Source organism: Muntiacus reevesi, chromosome 5 (genome assembly GCF_963930625.1).
Source record: "Muntiacus reevesi chromosome 5, mMunRee1.1, whole genome shotgun sequence".
NCBI classification, from domain to species: domain Eukaryota; kingdom Metazoa; phylum Chordata; class Mammalia; order Artiodactyla; family Cervidae; genus Muntiacus; species Muntiacus reevesi.
The window spans coordinates 26259475-26274144 of record NC_089253.1 but is presented as its reverse complement, the minus strand read 5'-3'; the positions used below and the strand labels follow the sequence as shown (position 1 = coordinate 26274144).

Sequence of the window (14670 nt, the reverse complement as noted above, 5' to 3'; positions counted from 1 at the left end):
TCACAGAAAACATCTTTTTTCAAGGATTTTATTGAAGGCGATTTTGACATCTTTATTCCTTAGGCTATATATCAGGGGATTCAGCATGGGCACAATAATGGTGTAAAACACAGAGGACACTTTCCCCTGGTCCATGGAGCTGACTGATGATGGCTGCAGGTACATGAACGCTGCAGATCCAAAGAAAATAGCAACAGCTGTGATGTGGGAGCTGCATGTGCTGAAGGCTTTGGACCTGCCCTCCGTGGAACGAATGTGGAGGATGCTGGAGATGATGAAGATGTAGGAGCTGAGGATGGTCAGGATTGGGGTGAGGATATTAAATGCACTGAAACACAAAACTACCACCTCATTGATGTAAGTACTGGAGCAGGAGAGCTCCAGTAGAGGAAAAAGATCACAGAGGTAATGGTTGATCACATCAGCCTTGCAGAAAAGCACTCTTAGCATGCAGCCTGTGTGAGCTGTGGCACCAGTCAAGCCCATGATATAAACCCCAACCACCATGCGAGAACAGAGCTGGTAAGACATGGTGACATTGTAAAGCAAGGGGTTACAGATGGCAACATAGCGATCATACGCCATTACAGCCAACATATGACATTCTGATATAACAAAAACAAGGAAGAAGAAGAGTTGAGTCATACATGCTGGGTAGGAGATAGTATTCTTCTCTGTCACAAAGCTCACCAGCATTTTGGGGGTAATGACAGTGGACTGACAGAGGTCAATGAAGGACAAGCTGCTGAGGAAATAGTACATGGGGGTGTGCAGGCGAGAACTGAACCCAATCAATATGATCATGCCCAGGTTTCCCACCACCGTGACCACATAGATTCCTAGGAAGAGGAAGAAAAGGGGCAGCTGGAGTCGTGGTTGTTCTGTTAGTCCAGCAAGGATGAACTCAGTCACTGAGGAGTGATTTCCTGCTGCCATTTCCCTCTGGGAATTTATGGAAGAATTGAAGAAATGAAGTGGATATTTATTGTCTTATAACACAATAATGTGTAATATAAAAACCAAGACTTTTCAAGCAGATAGCTACAGTTCTCTGTCTGTTCCTGATCTACGTTAGTGGTCAAAGTGCATCTCAGTAACAGGATGTGTAAACAATGAATATAGGATAGAATGTTCCTTTGTTCTATGCTATCAAACCAAAGCTCTCTCCCAGTAGGTCTCAGTATTGCCCTGTCCCTAGACAGTCAAAGAAATTTTTTTTTTTTTATTGTAGTGGTTTTTGTCATACATTGACATGAATCAGCCATGGATTTACATGTATTCCCCCTTCTGTTAACTTTATTATGAGAACTTTCCATGATTTGTTTTCATTCCTTTCAGCTCTTCTACAGAGCAAATATTACTATGCTTATTTTACATGCTGGATAACTAATACAGTGGCTGGATATTTTCCCACAGTTAGGCGTATAATAAGTATGTGATCAAGCATACAAAATGAGGTCTTTCTGTCTCAGTTTCCATCTCTTCTTTTAGCTACTCATATCTGCCCTTCTATTTCTCTTTGTCATATCAGAGCAACCATTCACAGTAATTAATTTAAGTGGAAAAATTAATATAAAGTACTGACAGTAGTATATCAATAACTGATCCTTTGCAGTGAATACCTCCACTACAGTCACCTTTTCAAAAATTCAGATAGCTCAAGAAAACAACTGGATGGCTAACAATAAGTCTATCATTCAACTTGAACTCCACATCCAGGAAAGACATGAGTTTCTTAATGAGGAGAATTCAGAAGTGTGAAATATTAAAGCCTAAATTCATTCATCCAAAAATCTCTTATGGAATACTCACCATGTGCTAAGTACTTTGCATGACCTGTTATGATCCTGGGCTTAGGTTCTGGGAAACCAGGGCTGCAGCGTGTGGATCTTGCATGATCCTGAGGCTATAACAACAGGACGGGTGTGGTCTTGGTGTCTTTGTCCTCACCTTCAAATTCACCTTCAAACCAAGGCACCCTCCCATAGGCACAAGAGACCAAGGCAGAAAGACTATTTGCACCTTTCTATCTCTGGGATATGGGTTTGGAAGAAAGCTGATGATTCCATCACACGGCACAGTGTGATGACTTCAAAAGAAAGAGACCCAAGAGGTATCATCAGAGATTATCAATGTGTCAGAAATAGTTACTATTTATTCAGTGCATACCATGTGCTGTCCAAGGCCTTTTATAAGTGGTGTCCCAGCAAACTTATGAGTATATTATTCCCATTATATAGATGAAGACGCTATTAATAAATTCAGAGACTTAAGTGATTCGTTAGCCGTGACTGGTTTTTCAGTATTAATATGGATAATGATTTCCTAATAGTACAGATAAAAGCAATTGACATATCCACAAGAAACCAAAGTGGTAATTAAGGACTTGAGCTAACACTGATGTCTTCTGCAAATACTATCTCAAAATCAAAGCATGCATAAAACATATACTACATGCAATGAACATAAGAGCTGGAAAAATTTATAATCATGATACCAACATTTATTTTTTGCCACCCTCTTGTTATTGACACTTTTCATCCATAGGCATAAATTTCTGTTGTGATTATGAAGATTATCCTTTCAAAGTAAGGTCCTCTTAGTCTTTAGCTAGCAGGACATTGCAAAGTTGTGAATTTTTAAAAAGCTATTTTTGTAGTGTTTAGTGATAACAGCGGGTAAAACTGTTCACCTATTAAAACACAAATTTACTTTTTAAAAAATTGGAACTTGCACTTTGAGATATTATTTTGAGAATTATTCCATGGTACCGTATACTTAATCTTTTACTGAAAAAATACGCTAATAACTCTGACGATACCATAAAAGAAATCATTATGAAATTTGTAGAAGATGTTAATGTAGAGAAGAGTAACAGACACTTTTATGATGATAATGATTCTAGAAGATATTGTTAGCCTGTGGATCTGATAGCCTTTGATATTATAAAGAATTTAACAGTCTGTAACTTCAGTTTGCTGTGGACACTTAGGATAGAGAGATGAATAAGATAGAATCCCTACTCTTCAGAGTTTTACAGTCTAGAGAGAGTGGAAGGGGCAGACTAAACAATGTGATAAATGAATGAACAGATCCTTCAGGACATGGTGGCTATGATGCTAACCCAGAGGAGGGGGCAATGAAAGCTTCCAAAAGAAACCTGAATCTGGAAGGATATAAGTAGGAATAAGCCAGGTCTGCAAAAAACATTCAAAATTGGGAAGCACTGGCCTAATGAATCTGTGTTCAAAACATCTGGATCAAGAGAAAACACATCAATCTGCCAATGATTTCATACATTTCATACATTTCAATACATAACATCCAAAGTTAAGGGAGTGACAATCACACAAGAAATAAATACGTCTGGTGAATTGTGCTTCGTTCTGGGGGCTATAATTTATGATGGAGAATTTCAAATTATAACTATCCAAGGCAACAATATTTGGATCAAAATGATTTACTCCAAGTACCTACACAATTAATAACATGAATTGAAATTAGATTTATTCTATGTTACCTCAAAGGACAGAGCTACAGACTGTAAAATACCTGTTTCAATAGCAAGGCTGTCTAATCATTAAATGGGTCTGAATATAATATGGGTTGAATTATGAAAAAGATAGTTTTCTGCCTTCAGAGGTGTTACATTGAGAAGTGAATAACCATTTTTAGATAGCAACCATTTTTAGGAAATCTTTGTAATGGTGTTTGCAGAGGTTGCTGCTGCTGCTGCTAAGTCACTTCAGTCATGTCCGATTCTGTGTGACCCCATAGATGGCAGCCTAGGAGGCTCCCCCGTCCCTGGGATTCTCCAGGCAAGAACACTGGAGTGGGTTGCCATTTCCTTCTCCAATGCATGAAAGTGAAAATTGAAAGTGAAGCCGCTCAGTCGTGTCTGACTCTTCACAACCCCATGGACTGTAGCCTCCCAGGCTCCTCCGTCCTTGAGATTTTCCAGGCAAGAACACTGGAGTGGGTTGCCATTTCCTTCTCCTTGCAGAGGTTAGACTCCCTTAATATACTGAGATTAAAAAATTCTGGAATAGATGGAGTTCAGATACTTACCCTTTACTTGGAAACCTTAGACTGGGTTGTATGTCTGCTTTAGAGCAAGTACTCTCTAAAGGAAATCTTAAAGATGATGTTCAAGATAGAAATTCCTATGCTCTCTTTTACTCGGTGTTTTTTTTTTTTTTTTTTTTTTTTTTTTTTTTTAATATTATTTTATTAGTTGGAGGCCAATCACTTTACAACATTTCAGTGGGTTTTGTCATACATTGACATGAATCAGCCATATAGTTACATGTATTCCCCATCCCGATCCCCCCTCCCACCTCCCTCCCCACCCGACTCCTCAGGGTCCTCCCAGTGCACCAGGCCCGAGCACCTGACTCATGTATCCCACCTGGGCTGGTACTCGGTGTTTTTTTTATCTTGATTCAAGTTGTTTGTAGAAATCTATGAATCAAGAGCCATGACTCCTTATTGTAGCTTCCTCTTAATTCTACCAGACACTTGCCAAAGTGACATGCTTTTATCTAAGGTTTCAATATACAAGAGGTATCAATAATATCAAAAACATGTTGGAAGCTATTGGAAACTCCCTCAAGATTTCATTTCACCAGGAATGAGCTATGGGAGTATAGAAGCAATTAAAATTTTCTTTTCTCATTCTTTGTTGATAATATCATTAGCTCTCTTGTGTATAATATTCTCAGTATTGAGACAGTAGATGGTCATTAACTCAAGGGCTAGAAATTAAAGCCTGCAGATATCACTCTAGACACTCTTTGAAAAAAAAACTTCCTGTATGAATACAATTTCTGAAATATTTGAAGCCATGATTTCAATCTTTTTCTGTTTACTTGAGGTTTGGGGAAATACTTAATTGTAACTAATTATTAGTAACAAATATCTTATTAGCACAGTAGGTAATGTGTCAGTCTTATTAGTTGTAGCTGCTCTATATAGTCTTCAAACATTTTATTTTTATGTACATAAGTCCATTTTATATAGCCAGGATTTACTGAGCACTTACTATGCACTACACTTAATATTAATCTTGTTACATTTGTTAACTCATTCAATTCTCACTATAGCTCAGTGTGGAAGATAATATTAGGTTGAAAAGTGAAGGGTTAGTTGTTCAGTCATGTCCAACTCTTTGCAACCCCTTGGACTATAGCCTGACAGACTCCTCCGTCCATGGGATTCTCCAGGCAAGAATACTAGAGTGGGCAGCCATTTCCTCTTCCAGGGGATCTTCCTGACCCAGGGATTGAACCTGGGTCTCCTGCATCGCAGGCAGATTCTTTACCATATGAACCACCATGGAAACCCTGAATATTAGGTTAAATCAGTGTAATTTGATATGATTAAACCTTAAAAATGTGGAATATTTAAAAAATAAAGAAGCTGAGGCACAGAAAGATTAGTTAATTTTCCCAAGTTTACCGGAATAGTAACTTGTAGGTGAGTTCATTCATAAAAAAGAATACATTTGATGTATTACATATATTTTAAAGCAGCTAATAATTTATTCATTCAGCCGACATGCAACACACCATAGTAGGTGTTGGGACAAAAACTAAGAGATGCTGTTCTTTCAAAACATCCCACCCTCACCTTCTCCCACAACAGATCACCAGTCCAGGTGGGATGCATGAGACAAGTGCTCGGGCCTAGTGCACTAGGAAGACCCAGAGGAATCGGGTGGAGAGGGAGGTGGGAGTGGGGATCGGGATGGGAATACGTGTAACTCTATGGCTGATTCATGTCAATGTATGACAAGACCCACTGAAATGTTGTGAAGTGGTTGGCCTCCAACTAATAAAAATAAATAAATAAATAAAATAAAATACTGCACCAAAAAAAAAAAAAAAAAAACCTAAGAGATGCAAACTGTATGTTTTTAAATGTGTCTACAATAGAACTTCATGCATATATATAGCAAACAATTATATAGCACTTGCATTGTGCTTGTGCTGTGCTTAGTCATTTAGTCCTGTCCAACTCTTTTCTAACCCATGAACTATAGCCCACCAGGCTTCTCTGTCCATGGGGATTCTCCATGCAAGAATACTGGAATGGGTTGCCTTGTCCCCCTCTACAGGATCTTCCCAACCCAGGGATCAAACCCAGATCTCCCACATTGCAGATGGATTCTTTACCACTTGAGCCACAAGTGAAGCTCAAGAATACTGGAGTGGGTAGCTATTCCTTTTACAGAGGAACTTTCTGACCCAGGAATCAAACTGGGGTCTCGTACATTGCAGGCATATTCCTCACCAGCTGAGCTACCGGGGAAGCCCATATCACTTACTTTGTGTCAAATAGCATTTTAAGTACTCTTCTGCTTTATCCTCATTTGTTTTGTATATACTGGAATTATTCTCACTTTATCGATGGGGAAACTGAATAGAAAGTTATATGAAGACATTATAAAAAATTTGAGGATGAGATTATAATGGTGAGCAAATTAAATATAGAAGGATTGCTGTCTAGTGCTCTTCTGAGTTCTCCAACATGGTAGCCACTATTCTTGTGAGCCATTCAAAATGTTACTAAAGTACATCAAATTTAGAATCCATTTGTTTTCTGTTATACTGACACATTTTAAGTACTCAATAGTCACATGTAGCCAATGCTTACTGTATTGGAGAAGGCAAATATTGAACATCAGACTTATTCCCAAAAATTTTAATTGGATAGTTCTGTTTCAGTAGAAGAGGGAGAAATTGATGAAATGATTTATCAAATGTAAAACCATAAAAACAATAAGGAAGATAAGTCCACAGTGCTATGAGACTGTCATTGACAGCCTCAAGCATCTAAGCATTTGCCTGAATAGAAGTGACCACTCAGGTGATAGTCTTGGACCGAGAAGGTCAGTTCCAAGGGCAAGTTATATTCATCCTGACAGTGAAGTGGGGAAAATGTGGGGGAGTTCTGATACAGCATATGAAACTAAAATGTCTTCTTGCCTAGATGTAATGGACTGACTGATGGTTTATGTTTTGTGCTTCTAAGGGATTTTGTTACACTTGTACATTGGGAACATTCCAGCATTCCTGCTTTATAGTCTTTGCCACATGCATTCAACATTCCACTCACCACTGACCCTTGCACGATGGCAGAAGTTTGGGATACTGATGCACAAGCAGTTGAAAATCCAGGTTTGACTTTACAATCAGTCTTCCATTCTCATAAACCAGCCTTGGGTCATATAGTACCTTAGTAAGTGATTCAGTTCAGTTCAGTTCAGTTGCTCAGTCATGTCCAACTCTTTGTGACCCCATGAATAGCAGCACACGAGGCCTCCCTGTCCATCACCAACTCCTGGAGTTTACTCAAACTCATGTCCATCGAGTCGGTGATGCCATTCAACCATCTCATCCTCTGTCGTCCCCTTCTCCTCCTGCCTTCAATCTTTCCCAGCATCAAGGTCTTTTCAAATGAGTCAGTTCTTCACAACAGGTGGCCCAAGTACTGGAGTTTCAGCTTCAGCATCAGTCCTTCCAATGAACACTCAGGACTGATCTCCTTTCGGACGGACTGATTGGATCTCCTTGCATTCCAAGAGACCCTCAAGAGTCTTCTCCAACACCACAGTTCAAAGGGATCAATTTTTCAGCACTCAGCTTTCTTTATGGTCCAACTCTCATATCCATACATGACTACTGGAAAAACCATAGCCTTGACTAGAGAGAGCTTTGTTGGCAAATAATGTCTCTGCTTTTTAATATGCTATCTAGGTTGGTCATAACTTTCCTTCCAAGGTGTAAGCATCTTTCAATTTCATGCCTGCAGTCACCATCCACAGTGATTTTGGAGCTCCCCAAAATAAAGTCTTTCACTGTTTCAACTGTTTCCCCATCTACTGGAAGGGAAAAAACACACACACACATATAAGTGGGCATTGGCAGTTTGAACCTGTGTTTTTTAAGAGTCAACTATATAGGAACATATTTTTCTTGATTTGTATAATAAAATTGCTTTTCCAGGGGATGAAAAAATGTCTTAAGCCAACATGTTTAGCCCTTGAATAAATCGAGCTACTCTATCTACACCTCTGTGCTTTTGCTAATTCTGCTCTCTTAATCCCTTAACTATTTTGATTTCAGAACTAATTTTTATTTCTCTGAAAACATTTCATTTAATGTTTCTTTCTGCAGTGGAATTTTATCCTGACATCTTCTCCATTTTGCAACAAATATTCCTCTTCAGTTCAGTTCAGTCAGTTCAGTTGCTTAGTCACGTCCGACTCTTTGCGACCCCATGGACTACAGAAGCCCAGGTTTCCCTGTCCATCACCAACTCCCAGAGCATGCTCAAACTGATGTCCATCCAGTGATGCCATCCAGCCCATCTCATCCTCTGTTGTCCCCTTCTCTTCCCACCTTCAATCTTTCCCAGCATCAGGGTCTTTTCCAATGAGTCAATTCTTTTCATCAGGTGGCCAAAGTACTGGAGTTTCAGCTTTAGAATATTCAGGATTGATTCCTTTAGGATTGACTGGTTGGATCTCCTTCCAGTCCAAGGGACTCTCAAGAGTCTTCCCTAACACAGTTCAAAAGCATCAATTCTTTGGCACTCAGTTTTCTTTATAGTCCAACTCTCACATCCATACATGACTATTGGGAAAACCATAGCTTTGACTAGACAGGCCTTTGTTGGCTTTGGTACTTTCTTAAAATCCTGTGTATTTGTGTGTCATTGCAACAAACTTCTTTGGGGGCAGGATCAATGTCTTATCTGACTTATAAGTCTGGCTCCTGTCACTATGCAGAATACAGAATTGAGACTCAAAAAACATGTGCTGAATGAATCAATAAAGTTTACCTGTATATGAATTGACAAACATTACTTACCAAAAGCAGTAGAGCTAATATGAAGCTTGCCAATATGTAGTTTAATTATTTTATATTATTTTGTTAGTTGACTGGATGTAAAACAGTATCATAATGCTAGATTAGTATCACATTGCTAGATTAAAAAATGAATAGGTTAACCATCTGTGTTTATTAGTTTGGCTTCCTCTCTGTGAATTTTAAGGTATTTCATTACATATTTGAAACAATCACTTTTGTGTGGTATTTAGTATTCTACTCAGTTTTACCCTGTCTGTAATTTTTAATTTAACCATGTGAAAATTTTGAAATACACTGATTCATGTCAATATCTATAGTATTTGATCGTGTGGGTGCAATTCTTCTTCCTTCAATTACTGAATTCCTTCTGTGACTCCAGTACATATGAAATATACACAGAAGTCAGAAACATAGCCACAGAGTCCAAGGATCTTCGAGGACACAATATAATGTAACCTATGTAACATTAGGGCATTTATGATCTAAACTTAGAGAACAAAGGAAGCATAATTTAAGTCATCTTGTGTGAATCAGGCCAGACTTTTGCAGAGGGATTTTAGTAGATGAAATAGAAATGAATTGCATTTCAAAGACTTGGAATAGCATCTCCAAAGACACCAAATTTTGATAGCATTTTTTGGGGGAGGGGGAGAGTGACAAATACCTTGGTAATTTTGGACTGAAGTTGAAAATAGACGCTGGACATTTAGATATAGGTGGGTAATGCAAACTATTATGCATATATTAAAAATTTTGTTGTAATCTAAAGTTAATGGATAGATACAAAAATTTTAAAGCATGAGAGTAATGTCATCAGAGGTAATTCCACATTGTTAAACTTAAATACAAAATGGAGCCTGGACTTGAGAATTTTCTGAAGAGCCAAAATCCATGTAAGTAAATAAAACTAAATTCTAGCTTATTTCATGGACTTAAGCGAGACTAAATTTAAGTTATATCTTGTAAATTCCTCTGATAATCATGAAAGAAGACTTTTAGGTGACGTGATAGTAAAGAATCTGCCTGCCAGTACAGGAGATGCAAAAGACGTGAGTTGGATCCCTGCTTTAGGATGATCCTCTGGAGTAGGAAATGGCAACCACTCCAGTATCCCCGCCTGAAAAATTCCATGGACAGAGGAGCCTGGTGGACTATAATCCATGGGGTAGCAAAGAATCGGACACGACTGACGGACACACAAAATCATGAGAGCAGCTTAAGTCATCTTCCTAAAAATGAAATGAGTATTAATGCAAGTTCGTGTGCACAGTGAGGCCAAGTCAACTGAAACGTTAGGAGTTTGTAGCAGAGAAAGTTTTATTGCAATGTCATGCAAGAAGATAGCCGATTCATGACCTTAAAAACTCCTAACTCTCCAAAAGAGTTCAGCAAAGCACTCTTAAAAAAGCAGATGGGGGAGACAGGTCACAGGGTATGTGATCAGTTCCTGCACAGTTCTCTGGCTGAAGGTGAGGGAACAGCGTGGTGTCACAGAGGTTAATTTAAATCAGTCTTTAGTATGCTGGAGGCCTGGGGCTGTGCGATCTTGGTAATCAAGTAGTTAACATCTTCCACTTCTAACTTAATCTTGGTTCATGGACCCAATATTCCAGGTTCCTATGCAATATTGTTCTTATGGCAGAAAGTAAACAAATACTAAAGAGCCTCTTGATGAAAGTGAAACAGGAGAGTAAAAAGTTGGCTTAAAACTCAACAATCCAGAAAACTAAGATCGTGGCATCAAGTCCCAGTCCTCCATGGCAAATAGATGGAGAAACAATGGAAGCAATGAAAAACTTTATTTTGGGAGGGATCTGAAATCACTGCAGATGGTGACTGCAGCCATGAAATTAAAAGATGCTTGCTCCTTGGAAGAAAAGCTATGACCGATATAAATAGAGTATTAGAAAGCAGAAACATCACTTTACCAACAAAGATCCATCTAATCAAAGCTTTGATTTTTCCAGTAGTCACATATGGATGTGAGAGTTGGATTATAAAGATAGCTGAGCACTGAATAATTGATGCTTTGAACTGTGATATTGGAGAAGACTGAGAGTCCCTTGGACTGCAAGGAGATCCAACCAGTCAATCCTAAAGGAAATCAGTCCTGAATATTAATCGGAAGGACTGATGATGAAGCTTAAGCTCTAATACTTTGGCCACCTGGTGCGAACTGACCTCATTGGAAAAGACCCTGATGCTGGGAAAGATTGAAGGCAGGAGGAGAAGGGGGCAACAGAGGATGTTACGGTTGGATGGCATCACTGACTCAATTGACATGAGCTTGAGTAAGCTCCGGGGAGTTGGTGATGGACAAAAAAGACTGGCTTGCTGTAGTTCATGGGGTCACAAAGAGTCGGACACGACTGAGTGACTGAACTGAGCTGAGTGAAATAACATCTTCCATTTGGGATGTAGTGGGTGTTCACATATGCAAAGCAACTCAGGAAATCTACGTCAAATACTATTATCTATGTAGTTCAAAGAGGAGCTGAGACAGAGGGTCTGGGGTAAGGGCTGTTCCAGGAACACCCCACAGGATCCTGCTCAGACACTTGAGATATTCATTGTGACCAGTTCCATGCCATATGGCTTTCCAGGTGGCTCAGTGGAAAAGAATTTGCCTGTCAAAGCAAGAGACATGGGTTCAATCCCTTGGTTGGCAAGATCCCCTGGAGGAGGAAATGGCAACCCACTCCAGTATTCTTGAGTGGGAAATACCATGGACAGAGGTTTCTGGTGTGCTACAGACCATGGGGTCACAAAGAGTCACACACGGCTGACATGCACATAGACTAGGACTGCCATTTGGAAACCGAGTGGTAATAACCAATCACTGGAGTGATTGAACAGCTTCCTCATTTCCACTTCACCAACAATCCTGTAAATTCATGACCATATCAGTCTTTGCATTTAAAAGTTCCCACCTTGTGAACCGTTCTCATATACACAACAAACTCTCATAAGTACTGTTCATTGATTTGGTGGGTTTAATTTTGCTATTTCTGAATTTTTAACAACATAGACAGATAAAACTGGTTTTCAGAAGGAAAAAAAAAAAACTATCTTATGAAACAGTCATTATTTAAAGGAAATGTTTTACCACACTGTTGATAAGGCCCACTTGGGATTTCATTGTTAAGATGGCTCATTATGTTGACCTCGCAAACAAAGGATAAAATCACAGTGATCCTTGAGATTGACCAAATTGCCCAAATGACATTTTGTTTTCTCACTGGTGCCTACCTACTCAAAACTAGGAGACCACCAGATTTCAGACCTCCAGCTAGGTGACCACAGGACTCAACTCCAGGCTAAAAATTAACCATCCCTTCAGAGAATTTTTCATTGGTGAAGTATAAGAAAGACCCTGTCAGAAAGGGAGGACACTGGTTCTTATGGGCCAGTTACCCTCTCATTTTCCTCTAATAAATTTCCCTGTTCTTTCTGAACTGTCTGGCTTGCTCTCTTTTTCTCTGCACTCGCCTTACAATCTGGTGCCAAAATCTCGAAGGGAAGATCCACCACAACTGGGTGCGCTCCTCTCAGGAGCCCACCTCTCAACGTCCACTTCCCTTGGACATTGCTGAGAAACTAAGAGGAGCTCCAGGATGGGACTCTCCATTTGCCGTGCTGGACTCACACCAGCCCACATTTCATGCATTGGCCACAAGGGTGAGTGAAATCCCATCCTCTCAGATCCTCTCTTTCTTGCCTTGTTTCCAAGTCCTAGCGCTAGGTGGAAGGATCCCCACGGCCCTCAGACCCAAGACCTTGTGCCTCGTCAGACTTTGAAATAGAGGACGTCTATTTCAAAGCAGACTATTATTACTCTCTGAGAAAGTCCTGAGAATGGGGATGTCTGTTCTCTCAGACCATTCTCCTCACTTTCTGTCACCTTTATCTAACTTACCTATTTGTCCCCAACAGGAAATTCTCAATCCTAGCCCTCAAAATCTACTCCTCTAGGATGCCATCTCTGAAACCTAAAAGCCCTGGACTTCCAAGGGGGAGATAAGGCCAAAAAGACTTATTTACTCTTCTAACACTGTCTGGCTTAAATAAAGACTTGATAAAAAGTCCCAATAGCCAGAAAATGGAACTCTCAATTATAATACCCTATGGGACCTCCATAACTTCTGCCACCACAATGGCAAGTGGTTAGAAATCCCTCATGTCCAAGCTTTCTTCACTCTCTACCCTCTCTCTGGGAATCTTGTTCTACTTCTCAAATACACTTAGCCCAGTCTGGGCCACATCCTTCTAATACAATGTCTCCAGATCCCTGTTCAGACTTTTCTTCTTCTTCCTTCGACCCTTCCAACCACAGCCCATCCTTTATCACTCCCAATCCCCTTGCAACCTCTCCAGATCCAGTTCCACAACCTCCACCTTACGCCCCCTCCTCCCTCCCTCCTTCTCAAGCCCAGGCCGCTGCCCCCAGCCTTCTCCCCTGCCTTGTAGGAGTCAAGTTCTGAGACTTCAGCTCCACCCTCTACCCAGAAGGTCCCAAGGCTTTACCCTGGCCGCCCTAAATCTGCTCACCATACCGGTCCTGAACAACTTCAAAACAGAAAACTTCACTGCAGGATCCCTCTCATTTCCCTGCTTCACTCCTGCCTTTACTGGAAGTAGCTAGAGCAGAAGGCATTGTTTGGGTTCAAGTCCCATTCTCCCTCACCGATCTATCTCAAATTGAAAAGCATCTTGGCTCCTTCTCTTCAGACCCAGATAATTATCTAAAAGCATCCAAGTATCTATCTCACCCAGTCTTACGACTTAACCTGGCATGATATTTATATCATACTTTCCTCCACTCTTCTCCCAGAAGAGAAGAACGATTATGGCAAGGTTTTCAGGCACATGGTATTGAGATACACAGAACAGGCAACACTAAACCCATAAGGGCTACAGCTGTCCCCTGAAAAAATCCCAACTGGGATTATCAGGTAGGGAGACCTGGATGAGCAGCCTGTAATCATATGGTTGTGTGCCTCATTGTGGACCTTCAAAAGGCCATCAACTTTGATAAGCTCCAGGAAATAACTCAACGACTAGATGAAAACCTGGCATAATTTCTAGCCAGGTTACCTAAGAGGGCCCTAAAAAGTATACAACATTAGACCCCACTTTAGCAGAGGGCACCATTGCCCTTAGCCAGTCAGTTCAGTTGTTCAGTCGTGTCCGATTCTTTGCGACCCCATGGTCTGCAGCATGCCAGACCTTCCTGTTCATCACCAACTCACACACTATACAACTCCTCGATTTTCTAGTTGATTGAGGTTATAGAGTACCTCCCACCAAGATTTAGCTCTCTCTTCCTAGAATCACCCATCTCAGAGTCCTTTTAACACCGACAAAAAGATATATTACTACCGATAGAAAGTCCGTTATATCCACCCTACCACTCCCTACATCAAAAACAGAGATCCTGTCCTTCTTGGGGTTAGCTGGATATCTACATCTCTAGATTCCTAATTTCACCCTCTTGGCACAGCCCCTATATCAAGTCACCTGAGGAAGTCTTTCAGAACACCTAGAGCTAAAATCAAATATCTGTTCAGCCTTTAGCACCCTTAAGCAAGCCATTCTCTCAGTCCCAGCTCTAACACTGCCTAACCTTTCTTGCCCCTTTGTACTCTTCAATACTGAGAGACAAAAAATTGCCCTAGGAATCTGGGGGCAAAATCAGGGTCCCTCCTTCACCCTTGTTGTTTATCTATCAAAGCAATTAGATACGGCAGTTCAACGATGGCCAGCCTGCTTACATGCTCTGGCAGCTGCTACATTCCTC

At 40.3% G+C, this 14670-nt stretch overlaps 1 protein-coding gene across 1 annotated transcript; it reads right to left on the bottom strand.

Moving 5' to 3' along the window:
* On the bottom strand, positions 1-939 carry LOC136168837 (olfactory receptor 8G1-like). Its single transcript, XM_065936549.1, has one exon. The coding sequence runs from the start codon at positions 934-936 to the stop codon at positions 1-3; it is 936 nt and encodes a 311-aa protein (XP_065792621.1). The 5' UTR covers positions 937-939.
* Positions 940-14670: the final 13731 nt, after the last annotated feature.

Coding starts and splice junctions, on each gene's coding strand:
- LOC136168837 (XM_065936549.1), bottom strand. CDS start 936: ATGGCAGCAGGAAATCACTCCTCAGTGACTGAGTTCATCCTTGCTGGA.